Source organism: Mya arenaria, chromosome 12 (genome assembly GCF_026914265.1).
Source record: "Mya arenaria isolate MELC-2E11 chromosome 12, ASM2691426v1".
NCBI classification, from domain to species: Eukaryota; Metazoa; Mollusca; class Bivalvia; order Myida; family Myidae; genus Mya; species Mya arenaria.
In genome coordinates, this window is record NC_069133.1 from 20,329,424 (window position 1) to 20,343,344 (window position 13,921).

Genomic DNA, 13,921 nt, shown 5'->3' on the forward strand with positions numbered 1-13,921 from the left:
TTTGATAGGGAATTTCTTATTGTTTAATGTGTGTCCATTTAGGCATCTTTTGTTCGCTAGAGTTATCGACGTAGGGCTGAAATTAAAGTAAAAATGTGTATAACCTTTATTGTATGTTTCCAACTTGAGAGTAAAACATGTATTTTATCACAGAAATTGACAAACTTCCAACATGGATTTCTCCAGTGGTGGAGTACACTTTCTTTATATGCCAGATGGGCAGTGAAACCCAAACGAAATTGGAAAACGCATTTGACCAATATGCTTTACAATATTTTGTGACTTTGAAGAGGGACATATTTGCTGAATGCTTGGGAAAACACGACATTGTGTGTGAAATAGTAGATAGTACTATTATTCTTCATTGTTCCGATGACCGCAGCCCTGACAGAGTTTATAGCATTATGAACGAACTCCTGAAGAGAACATATGACTATGTAATAGATTTACGGTCTCCCGATGGACACAAGTTTTCAAGTCAAATAAGGAAGCAGGGACCGATGCAGGTGATTCATAGATCAGCAATCGTTATCAAATATGGCACAAAGATGATTTGTGTGTCTGAGAGTATAGATTGTCTTGATAGGATGTTAGTTGCAATGGGCTATAAAGAAGTTGAGTACCTCGATGCAAAGCAGTTTGGTCCGAATTTGCGATCGCTTGGTATAGAAGACGCATCTTTGCATCCGAATATTCAGAGCATCGAAGTTCAGCATAGTCAACAGAAATGCAGTATTGCGTGGAGTGGACGAGCGAAGGAAACGGGAGACGTACTTATATGCAAGTTTTTGAAACAATTCTCAGAAAGAAACATTGAATTTGTTGGAGGGGAACAGCGTCGTTCTTACACCGAACTTGCTTGCAAAATTATTTTTGATGAAAGGGGCAATATCAAACACCATTATGCTCAATACCTGACGCGTACAAGTAAAACGAAAAAGATATGCAACCTCTTTTCCTTGGTGCAGAAGGACGGGAAACTTGTTCTTTATGGGAGAGATGAGAACGTTGACATTCTCAAGAAAGAAATTGAGAAATCAGTCTCGAAGCACTTTCTTGAAAAGAAACTTTTTGAACAAACGGATGTTTTGATTTTTTTTGAAAAGCACAAAGAGGAAATTTGTTATGATATTGTGACTGGAACATTACTCTGTACAAACGATCTCACGTCAGAAGTAATAAAGTTATGCACACCACGGACATTGAGACAAAAGTTCGAGGTTAATATAGAACCTGAATTGCTTGTTACGTTTCTGCAGAGAAACGGTGGAGATTTATTGGAGCTCGCGAAAAGACATGGTGTTGATATACTATTTGATGGAAAAGACATTATTCTTGAGAGCTCTTTAAATGATAACTGCAAAGAAATTCAAAGTGGCTTGCAGAAAGCAATAGCTGATAGAAGAATGATGATGCCCGTTGACTTGCCTTTTATGGAAGCTATTGAGCATATTCAAACAATTATGGACAAGAACAATTGTTCATGGCGTTTGCATTGCAATAACCCAAAGGCGGTCATTAGCAGCAAAGACCTTTGCAAAAGTTGGATGGACCCTTATGGGTCCACAAAGATATGGATTGCAGAGATGGGTACAGACATTCCTTGCACCGATATAGGCATCGTCTTTACAGCTGACATGTTTCGTTATCTAGGTATTTCGAATCGCACATCAGGTACAATTTCCTTTACAAATATTCTGAATTTGCTATCGCGATTTTGTTCTACATTTGAATTGTAATAGACAACCAATAACAGATGCTGCAATCTTGGCATAACATTGTTGTACATGTAACACTTGTATTTTTATACTCTATAAATTGAGATTATTCCCGATATATTTCAGATGAGGGCAGATCAAAAACGTTCAAAGAAGGTTATGGAGATATAGAAATCTTCCATGGCCCATTTTCAGTTTCTAACACTTGGGTTAGTTGTCGTGAAATCCATCTTGTTGGCATAAAGGTTACAGAAAATAAAAGTCTCATGGAGACTTTTGCTCAAGAAATAAATATTTCAAGAGAGAATGGTGACCATAGCTTGTGCATAGTTGCTGCGATCGGTGATAGCGAAGAGGAATCAGGTTGTGGAGATATCATATCTCAGTTTGTGTGTGCTGTGCGGAAAGCTGTACGTCAGCAAAGACCAACATATATACTGGATGTATATATTGTTGTAGACAAAAGAAACATAGTAGAGGCAGAAGAGTGTATTGAAATTTCTCTTTCTCGAACCTTCAAGACTTTCAGACAAGAAAAGAATAATGCAAAAAAGAAATGCACAGGTTTGATAAATGTTTTACGAGTTGGGTTTCAAAATGACCTAGACAATAGAGTTTCAACGATTTTTGTATAAATCAATTGAAAATACTGAGACAAAACAAGCAATATCAATAATATAGTTCGTAAATTTTGAACTGTTTCTTTTTTAGGGAAAACAATGAAAATTAACTTTATTAAGGGATCCATCACCAAGTCTGCTGTAAGTATTCGGGAGTGTGAATCTTAATTTCCAATAACAATTCCTGTAGAACTCACTAAATGTTCTTATAGTTATACCTTTACGTGTTTAACAGCAAATCACAGTTAAACGTTAGGTTAATTCCAACATATATGTATAACGATTTAATAAAAAGGTATAATTATTCGAGTGAACTATATTTTCCATCACATTACTGAACTTTAAAACTAACAATTGCCCTTATGTTTAGAGTCATCTTTCTTGAAAATATTCTTATAATGTAGCACATGTTTCAGAGTGACGCTATTGTGAGCACAACAAGTAAAAACCTCTCCCTCTCGAAAGGGTCTGCCAACATGGAAATCGCTCAAGCTGACGGAGATGAACTTCAAAACGAATACGAAGTTTTTTACCCGAAAGGGATTGAAAAAAAATCATTGCATTTTGCCAGACGCATCGATTGAAAAAAGAAAAAGTCAAATTTATTTTGCTCGGAGTTCTCGATGACTATATTTTCCAAAGCTTTGAAGCGGTATATTATGTTTTGATATCGCTTTTTTATTTGCCATTATAAATGACCAGCAGAAATATTCTTACCTATTGTATTCTTGTCATAATGATCCTTTAACGTTTTGGCAAGCATTTTTTTCTGTTATACTGGCTTATTGCAGAATGTCAAAACTTTTGTGAAGTCTTGTTTAACCTTGGCTGAAGAACTCGAGTGCCGGTCAGTTTCATTCCCGGCGATTGGTGTAGAGACACTGAAATATCCCAGGCGCGAAACAATCGCCTTTGTTCTGGATGCTATTGACGCTTACAAACTTAAAGTGAAGGACTCAGATATCACCAAAGTGAATATGGTTTGTGCTGAAAACGATAGAAAAACAATCGATGTAAGTTTATTTGAAGATAACACCTGTAGTTAGGTGAAAGAATACGAATTCATTCAAAAAATTATTTTCAAACTGATAAACTAATATACCCAATCTTCTACATACATGGGGTTATTTGATTGGCATAGAGTGGTCATATGATCTGTGTTTATAATGCATACACTTCAAGTACATTTCAATTCCATTCTATCGATTTACAGGTAAAAGAGTATTCATGACACCAAACAGATATCATTCCTTAATATGTGCAAAGACAAATTAAAAGTGGTATAAACCGATAAATAAGAGAGCTTGAGCCTTTTTACAATTTTATGATTTATCTAACTTAAAGCATAGTAAAATTATTCATAAACAACATTAAAATGTTATATTTAAACGTCTTGGAAATTCAAAGGGTAGTCGATGAGATATAGTCGATATATTATTAGAAGCTGTTGGATGCTCTTGCATTGTATGGACACTGAAGGTTTATATCAGATACTTACTTACAGTGTAACTAATAACATATTTTAATACTTTTTAAACGGCATTAATTTTGTAAAATTATTATACAATACAAGTGTATTCACAGGCAATTCAAATAGAGGACACACGATTTTGATCCAATGTCCAGTTCGTTGTAAAAAAAAATGACGCAAGACATTTTGCAAAAGGAATGGCTAAAATTAAGTAGCATTTGCTCATACTAAAATTATCGTTACTTGCCAAACATATATGCTAATAAATAAGTTTTGTACATTCTGAAACAGTAAAACTTTGGAAGCACACAATTAATCTGAATACGACTAGCTGGTTTGTATTGAGTTTGCGGTGTATGATTTCTCACTCACAATGTAAGTTAGATGGACAAGAAACTATTGAATGAATACAGTAGATTTGCAAACAAATTTCCAAATTCGGTTTGTATTGAGTTTGCGGTGTATGATTTCTCACTCACAATGTAAGTTAGACGGACAAGAAACTATTGAATGAATACAGTAGATTGGCAAACAAATTTCCAAATTCGGTGATGTTGTCTTTGAATTAATTATTTTCTGTACTAATTACATAGACAATTTTGGTGTGTATTCCCTTTTCCCAGGCCTTCAAGGCCGCAGAAGAATGGCGACGATCTGACAGTTGCAAGGTATCCCCTGAGAAGGGACAGAAAAGTTTCAAAGGTAGTGTATGATCTATTGAAATATATCGGATTAGGATAAGAGGAAACGACAAGGAAATAACTTAAGTGCTAATTAGAACGGGATATTTTTATTGGTTTATATGATATCAAGTGGTATATTAGATACTTAAAACTATACATAGCGGCTTGGCAAATGGGACATATGTTATTGCTTTTGCAGCTTTGTGCACTGCAAATGTAAACTAATAAAACGTCGTATTAATAATTTTCGAATGCATTTAATGTCCAAAATACAAACAAACTCATACACATAACTACATTCGGTAGTTTAATTCATGCTATGGATGATGATACAGAAATATAACCGGAATGTATCATAAAATAAATATGAAAAGTGTGGATGTTTTATAAAGATAATGTCTTCTTCTTTCAGGACAAACAATCGTGTCCAGTAGTTTCCATTCCACAAATGTTACTATAGTGTCAGTGGACAAGTATTCTTATTGGCCATCATTTGCTGTCCATGTGAAGTTTTCTAAAGAATTAAAAGGTAAAGTGTTTCTTGTGTGTTAATGTTTTTAAACTTATATTGTATTATTATATAATAGTATTATTATTGTATTATATAATTTGTTCTCAATCTAAATATTTAAGATTTGTATGTGAGCGGATAAAATTACTCTTTTTTTATCAGGTAATGTGATAATCTGATATAAATGTTAAATGCACAGTTCTTGCGTTAATTGTTATTTCCGTATGCAATCTTTAATAGGAACACAAGAGGAACCTTATTTTCATTTTACAGGGAAAAAAGCGCATAGGAAAGATTTTCAACTCAAAAAAGCAATTGATGACCCAGTGACATGGAATGATGAAATACATTGTAAAACTATAGAGTCACTGAAGACGGTACACCTGATAAATCAGTTGAAAGGAATTCTCAACGACGAAAGAATCACGTTCCTAATCTGGAATCTTGGTAAATTGTTAAATATACTACCGGAGCGCTAAGAATAATGGACGTAAAATTTGATAAGTGATACAAAAGAGCCTTATATTTTTTTAATTCAACTACATATCGTAACCACCTGGTCTCATAAGACGAAACGAAATAAACCAGAACTTCGCAAAATGTAACAAACTATGTTTTCGATTTAACAGTGGCCTATTTTACATAAAACCATATGCAACCACGTTCGATGTAAAGTATGTTTGTTTAGTTAGTTAGTGTATCCATATGCTACTAAACATGTTCGTTTGTTTCTGTAATATTTGGTGATTTATTATCTCGTGTGTTGTCTTGCTTAAAAATTAAAAATATTATTATATGTCATATACATCAGATAGCAAATTGAGTATGTCATACAGCGACCAGATAGTTTTGACAGTTTCAAGTTTGGAAACTATGCTCAAACCAAGAAATTGCTACCTACAGAATGTTGTGATTTTGCTAGACGATAGCAGTGCAATTGAAAGTCTTCATACAAGGATTTATTACGGTTAGTTTTTTTTTGTTTAACATGTGAATGCAAAAATGGTTTAATAATATGTTGGCATGATGGTAACTTTGTAAATCATATCATTTTTTGCAGATAATACAATATCCTGGCACCTGAGTTTAAATGAGGCAGTCAGTGGAACTTTAGAAATGATAGGGATAACTCCAGAATGGCCATTAAAGGCGAAAGAGGAGGTCTTGCAATTGATTGAAGAAACGAAGAATTCCAGAGTGAATTTCCAAAAGTAAATTCATTTTGAATAATTAGTGTCCATCTATTTACTTTTAACACTTTGACCTACTTAAGATTATGTGAAACAGAAACCGTGCTTGACTTATTATAAATGGTCGTATAAAAACTTCCTGATAAGGAAGCTATGTGTGCATTATATATTGTTGGTAGATTTTAAACAAAACTCTTTCGGAACTGTATGACTAATTCCTTTTATTCTGATACCGGCTGCAGCTTAATGTAACACAATGACACGTTGAATTCTGAAGGAATGATTTTTTTAATTGTATTATACTGTTTGTAGATATTCCATACTTAAAAGACCTTCTAGTTGTTCAAGTTTGAACAAATATATTGACCATTTTATCAACACATTAATTCGTTTGACAAGCACTTAATAAGACAGTACACTTTCCTCCTTTCATTTAATGTAAGGTATTACGGTTATATTTTATTCATAGTGTCCCAAAGATCCAAAATGAGGTGGAGGAATCACAGACAAACGACACTGAAGACTACGCGAACAGTTGTTTTCAGGTAAATATCGAAGAAAATTACGCTATAATTATTCATTTTATATAGTATAACGTGGAATAGTTGTTATACGAGCAAGCATTGTAACAGAAAATGCAGAGAGATTCAGTAGTCGTAATATACCATTTTGAATATATTTTCTGTGTAATCGGTTTCCGACCCGGGGACAATTAATGGATGTGTCTTAGTACAGAGCTGCGAGACCCACCAACGTTAATAATATGTTTATATGTTGTGTCCAGCACATTTACACAATCGCTTTTTTTTTCGGAATGTTCATTTTTAGGATAAACTACCTTAAATTGACCAGGAGCCATACGAAAATTATTGGAATTTGTCGAGGTAACAGCCGACTGCTAAATATACAAAAACAACACAGTAGTGGAAACTTGTTAAATGTAATTCTTTATCACTGTCTAACTGTCTTTTTCTGTAGGACTTGGCAATTTCATCTACATTAAACGCAGGGATCGTACGTTTCCTCGGAGAAGGTCTAACGCGATGGGCATGCGTAGTCAAGGAAACATTTAATGTGACACTTGACCTATCCAGCAGCGATTCTGTTACAGTCAGTGGTGATTTAAAAAACGTATTGTCTTTCGAAACATACCTGCACACAGGATTTCCAAAGGACCCTGTATTTGCGTCTTCAACGTAGACTGACAGTAGATATGTACTCGATATGCATTCAAATGACTTTCGACATTTGAGTTAACTTCAAGCCAATTTAAGTATACATAGGAACTGTAGCAAACCCAATATCTAGCCGAGTAACCATAACGGACAATACTGCTGTAAAAAATTACAACACAATCAACAAGACTATATTTGTAAGCACGTTCGTATAAGTATTACCTGATACCGACACGGACAACTTACAACTTACAACTGTACCTGACCATATACACCAAAATAATGCAACAAAAGCGGAAAAAAGAGGTATCAAACATGAATTTGTTCTAAAATATAATATCGCTGCTTCTTTTGTTGATGTTTGAATGGACTTTCGCAGCATAAACTCTTTGTATTTAACATAAGGGAAAATATCCCTTGTACATGCATTATTGTTTAAAAATTGTTTTTGTAGTTATTGAGCGCTCGTTAAATCCACGTCGTATATCTATTATTCTGGAATCATCGAAAGTATACCCAGTAAGACAATGTTACTGGGCTTCATTTTAATTATAATATCAGCATTTCGGTAGTTTATCAGATTCATTTGAATTAAAATGTTGCCTTCCGACGTAGCATTTATGACGTAATTTTTCACCTGGTATACACACACACTGTTTATTACAAGTCCCTTCATATAAATGACGTGTGCAATAGCTAACACATATACTACTTTTTAAACTGTCGTACAGTTGCTTTCAAATTTTGAATTAATATCCATTGAAATTATTTGTTTGCAAATGATCACGTGTTATCGTTTATTTGATTTGAAAGAATAATTTTCGTTCTTGTATGCTTGATCGATTACCATGGATATGCTGTAAAAGTGGTAGAAGTTGTTGATTTTATAACAACACTGTTCTTTGATAATACATTATGAATATTATAGAATACTATTTTTGTGTGAGTTTTTAGGGTATGCCGATTATTTTTTTATGAAAACAGTATGCTTGTATTTATAGAATTATATGTTTTGCTTTAAAATAGTGTTATATAAAATAATATTGGCTTGTAATATACTAATGTGGTTTGTGAATTAATGAGAATGATCAGATTCAATTTTGTTTTTCGCACTTGAACATTCAGATTTACGCTTTACTACATTTGAAACTATGTTACTGTGATTTTGTTCTTTTTCTACATAACATATAATTATGTCACATGCCATTTAATAATACATGTTGGATAATTGGAAAACATGTTTGTATTTCGGTTTTCTCAATAAAAAACAACTATATAGTGTTTTATTCATCAAAATGTTGTTTTCAATTCAATAAAATGTAAAAACCAACAACAGTAAATTAACCCACATGCAATCAATATGTCAACAATAAAAACAATATTCACATGCACAAAAAGCTTCTTTGACCCAAAAAACATCTGTGCGAATTATTCATGTAACATATGTTTCCATCTTAAAAAACGTATAAAACAACTATAGACTTCTATTAGTGTATTCAAAACTCCATGGTGTCAGCTACTAAACCAGGTTCTATGCAGGCAACACATTATGACTATCATAACTGGTGTCCGTGTTGAGAACACTTGCTGATATTTCATTTCGCTGAGTACAACTTCATGATCAATTTTAACTTTTTATAATTTCCAACTTTACAGAAAGTCTGATAAAAAATCAAACAATATAAAGGGGATATATTGACAGGTATATATATATATATATATATCGCAGGTGATCTCGGCTCCCTGTTTATCCTAATGCTTTTTTGAATACCATGATCCTGAATATTAACATGCTACTTGTGGCGTAAGTAAGATTAGGTTATGTTATGTATCTAGAGTTTGAGGTATGTCAAGAGGTTTTTAACGACGCGAAAGTAGTTCCTAGATAACACAGCGTATTAGCATGATACGGTATCAAAAAACGATAGTATGGTGATACGGATTTATGAAGGAAAGGAAATCGATAGAAATATGATAAAAATAAGATATTATACAGTTTCTAAACCCCATGGTATAGGTGTGCTACGAGGGTGGTGCGCGAGTGCTACGCGGGCAGTGGTGATCACGCTGGCAGAGTGTGCTTAGTGTGAGCGTAGTACGTAGGTGGTACCTTGGTGGCTCACAGGTACAACGAGGGTGCTACGTCAGTAACAAATCATCGCAATCCAAAAAATGTGCACGTCGATCTTTTGCTCCACGTATGAAAATGAAGGCTAGCAAAGATTCATGTAGCTTGAGATCACCTACGTAATGCGTGCGGGCCACCCGCTGAGAGCCTACAGGAGTCGAATGAGACCATGGCCTTACATAACCCAAATAACACTACCAATAACCAACCTTTACCCACGAAGGTGGCGCACAGGTGCAATTAGGGCACTACATCAGTGACACGTATCATTCTTAAACTTATACCCTGCAAAAAAATCCCACGCAACCCCACGAACCACTCACACACCTGTCAGGCGGTAGCCGCAACAAATCATCGCACACCGAAAATGTGCACGTCCATTTATTCTCCACGTAGGAAAATGAAGGCTACGCGGGGTTAATATTGCTTGAAATCACCTAGTAGTACGTAATGCGCGCTGAGAGTCACTTTTAATCCCTTAAATCACTTTGTGGACTTCTCGCTACGCCTACGCGGGTCGAATGAGACCATGGCTGTACATTACCCAGCTAACACTACCAAAAATAACTTCCCTTAAGGAAGAATACAATTTATTTAGAGCCGTCGACATACGTAGGGGAAATAACAATACATGTTGCACACCAGCTGAAGCTTTAGTTTGTGCATATCATTACGGGCTCTTGGTAGACACCCGTATTTGTACATGTATATATTTACAATAAATTCATACACATGCATTATTATGTCATGGGCATTGCGAAAATGTGGGTATTGTCACTTATAACATATTTACTATGTTTCCTGTCAATCATTTTACCAGCTTTCTTTTTGTGAAGTATGATGACAGTTCGGTAAACACTAAAATGGCGTAATTCCACAGCAGTTACATCCTGTCGCCGGTAGCATCTGTGTTCATCTTAATTGTTATTATAACTGTTTTCGCTTTAGAATCAAAGATAACGTTTTACAAGACGACACTAACACGGCTTTGACAAAACCATGATTATTGAACCACATTGCAATTTCGATCTTCATCGTGCAGTGCACCAAAAACAATTTTAAAGAAAAGAATCCAATTCAGGGGGTCCAACTTGGTTGTGTTTTCCGAATTTTAAGTGAGGGGGATTGTGTGTAGCCGAATCGAATGGCGGCGTTGGATAGAATTTCGGTGTTTCAGGAAGGTATTTTCACCTGGTAAGTACGTTATATTACCTTTTTCGCAATATAAATACGCCTACCCGGAGACCACACGTATAAGCGTCTCTCGGGTTTTTAACTTTGTTTCTAGAGGCCTTAACAAAAAAGGTATTGAATGTATAAGCTGAGCGATTCTATTAGTCGAACACTCTGTCTACGTGTGCTGTGTGCAGTGCTTGGTCCTAAGAAGCTTTCATCTCGTCATGTAAGTTTGGCAGAGTGTGAAACTCCTGTCTTCTCATATGGCTAGACACGTGTGATCTATTTCTTCATGATCGTGCCCAAAAATCACCTGCAGAAAATTAAGAAGAATTTAGTCCTTGATTACAAGTCAATGTATCAAAACAAGTTTAAACAGTTTAAAGGAGTATCTTAATAAAAGCAATGACCTTCATTTTCTTCTTACTTATTTTCGGAACCCCAAAGATACATCGTCACATGGACTGGCTCAGTTCTCCATGTTTCATAACTCGTATTCAAATTTAATGAGAAGAAACTGTTTGGTAAGTGTTTTTAAGTCACTGCTCCCACTTTCACTATCATTGAACTTAAAACGACTGACCCAAATGCAATACTAAATAATGTTAACGTGCAGAAACCTTGACCATATTGACACAAAAGTAATTCGATGGTACGTCTTCACAAAACAATATTTGCCGATTTAACTCAAATATCGTTTTTTAGTGTTTATATGTCAGACAGTGTCACATAAGGAACATTTCTGTGAAATTATAAGGAAATATGGCCAGAGTTCTGCATGGAACCACTTTTATTGAACGAAACTGGATGTGAACCACCCAGTGAACCTTCTTGTGAAGTTTGGTTAAAATTGATCCCTGGATTAGGAGAAGATATTTGAAGGAAACATTGACGGCGGACAGACAACGGACAATCACCCTATCACAATAGCTCAGGCTGAGCACTTTGCAATAAAATGAGGTTGAGCTTAATTAGGTTTTGCTTAAAATACAAACTTCTATATTTACAAGTAAAACAAAAATATTTCTACAAATCTGTTTGCTGTAATTGGTTTTGAGAGAGAATGATCAGAAGAAAACATCCTACAATGGAAGTAAATACGAATTTTAGTTTTGTTTTTAATTATATTCTTTCACTTGCCATTATTTAAAAAAAACTCTTCAAAAGACAAGACACTTACCTTTCTTTTTTTATATACATTGCTGGTTAGCAATTCTCATAAAACTATATTAATTGAAAGCTATTACACTCTAACCAGTGTAACTTGTATGTTCTTAGTTGCTAGTTATTACCTTTTTAAATATTTTCCTCCTGACCTGAGCCACGCCAAATTCATGGGAGGTGTTTTTGTTGTCTTTTTCAGAACTTTTCAATGAATGGATAGCACCAGTATATATATCTACTTAGGGCATTAAGGAGACCGTATGTATTTTACGGCATTAAGGAGACAATTTGTATATTTTTTGTTTTATACTTTTTTTTGCTTTTTTGTTGATAATTTAGTATTGAAATGATCATTTATTATGTGTACAAGATTTAGGCTTGTTAAATTAATTAACAAAAAATATACGTAATTTGCGGTCTCCTTAATAATTTGTAAGTATGTTGCAGGTTTTAAGGGGACAGGTATATAATTATGTCGAAGGGTTTATGGAGACCAGTGTATATATTATATTATTTTTGAGGCATTAAGGGGACCATCCATATTTTATGGCATTAGGGGGACAAATTATATATATCTTACTTTTGACAGTGAAGGCTCCCGTAACCATAAGAGACAACTTTGTAATAGTATTTTTATATAATTGTGTGTAATAAATCCACAAACAATGACCGGTCGAAACGGGAGGACTGCAAATTTCATAGGATATTCATCGGAAATCTTTTACAGACCATCTCATTCATTAAATGAAATTCATCTTCAGTCACTTGGTATGTGTACCGTTTGATAAACAAAAAATATAATGACCAGGGGCGCATCCAGGAATTGTCGTTAGAAGGGGGCGTTACTAAGGGGCGTTTGCAGGAGGATTGAGGGTTACTCAATCAAGAAATTTTTAACAATTTGTAGTCGGAAATGATGCATTATGTGCGTATTTATTTTCTTCTCATATATTGACACAAAAAGTAAACTTGGACGATTTTAAAGACGATTGCGAACCCTTCTCAATCCGCTAGTGACTCGTGACTTAATATTTGATATATTATGGTTAAATAGAACTTTCAGTTGAATTATATAGAAACTGTAAATGCTAAATACAAGTTCTGTGCTTGTAAAACAATAAAAGTTTCGTCTGCACAGGAATGTGTCTGTTAACGCTTGAACAGTTAGCTCATGATAAAAGAACATTGTTCATTGGGTTCATTGTGACCCATGGAAGTTTTATTTATTAAATTCCAACTTCCCCTTAAATTATACTTGCCTAAAACTTTAACCGAAGTCAATCAGGGGCCATAACTTGTATTATGGAGTTATGTAACCTCATTGACTGATGGTCCTGAACAATTGTGTGAAGTGTTAAGTCAATTGAATGAAGGGTATAGAACGCCTTAACCAATAGGCTACGGAGACGGTTTTAATGCATGTAATCAATTGCAGATTCAGGGGGGGGGGGGTTGGGGGGGGGGGGGATCGGTCCCAGCGCGCGCGCCGTCCCCCACCCCTTTGAATCGTCCGTTTATAATACGTTCTCAATCAATATCGGGAAAAAATACAATATTAAGATAAAAATGCACTATTTCGGACTATAAATTAGGGGGGTCTAACCCCTACCCCGGTCCAACATTTTAAGCCATTCAATTTCTGTTCTGAGGGAGGGGCGGATGTGGAAAGATTAAGCCCATGAGTTTCACGTACCCCTTCTTAAGTCAATTCCTGGATCTGCCACTGATATCTGTAATCAGATTTGTTGTTTCATAATGTTATAGTTCCTTTAAACAGTTTAAACCTTTTATGGCATCAAAATAAACAGACGCATGTTCAGTAAAAACATACTCTGTATACAAGGTTCTCGTACTCCAGAGCGATGATTTTTTATATTTATCACCATCTGACTGCCAAAACTTTTCCGTTTAAAGAGACTCTCTCATGTTTTGGCACCAAACATATTTTTGCTCGTAATGCATCTGAAAACACTTACATGTATATTTATTTTACTCCTTGGTACTGAAATTGCAGAAATAATAGTAACCAGGTTGATTTTCTTTTATACTTAAATTGCATTTTACAGTAAAGTATTAAAAATTAAT

General features: G+C 34.7%; 1 protein-coding gene across 1 annotated transcript; it reads left to right on the top strand.

The window, feature by feature from the left end:
- The first annotated feature begins 1,984 nt into the window (after positions 1-1,984).
- Positions 1,985-8,658, top strand: LOC128210525 (uncharacterized). The gene is made up of 10 exons (XM_052914873.1): positions 1,985-2,128; positions 2,755-2,862; positions 3,130-3,351; positions 4,433-4,511; positions 4,905-5,021; positions 5,277-5,450; positions 5,815-5,970; positions 6,064-6,214; positions 6,663-6,738; positions 7,172-8,658. The coding sequence occupies exons 1-10, from the start codon at positions 1,985-1,987 to the stop codon at positions 7,391-7,393; spliced, it is 1,449 nt and encodes a 482-aa protein (XP_052770833.1). The 3' UTR covers positions 7,394-8,658.
- Positions 8,659-13,921: the final 5,263 nt, after the last annotated feature.

What these genes read in the sequence shown, in the direction of transcription:
- LOC128210525 (XM_052914873.1), top strand. Translation starts at nt 1,985, where the DNA reads ATGGAGACTTTTGCTCAAGAAATAAATATTTCAAGAGAGAATGGTGAC. An exon ending in GTTTTCTAAAGAATTAAAAG is followed by an intron (nt 5,022 to 5,276) that starts GTAAAGTGTTTC and finishes TTCATTTTACAG; the next exon opens with GGAAAAAAGCGCATAGGAAA. An exon ending in TCATACAAGGATTTATTACG is followed by an intron (nt 5,971 to 6,063) that starts GTTAGTTTTTTT and finishes CATTTTTTGCAG; the next exon opens with ATAATACAATATCCTGGCAC.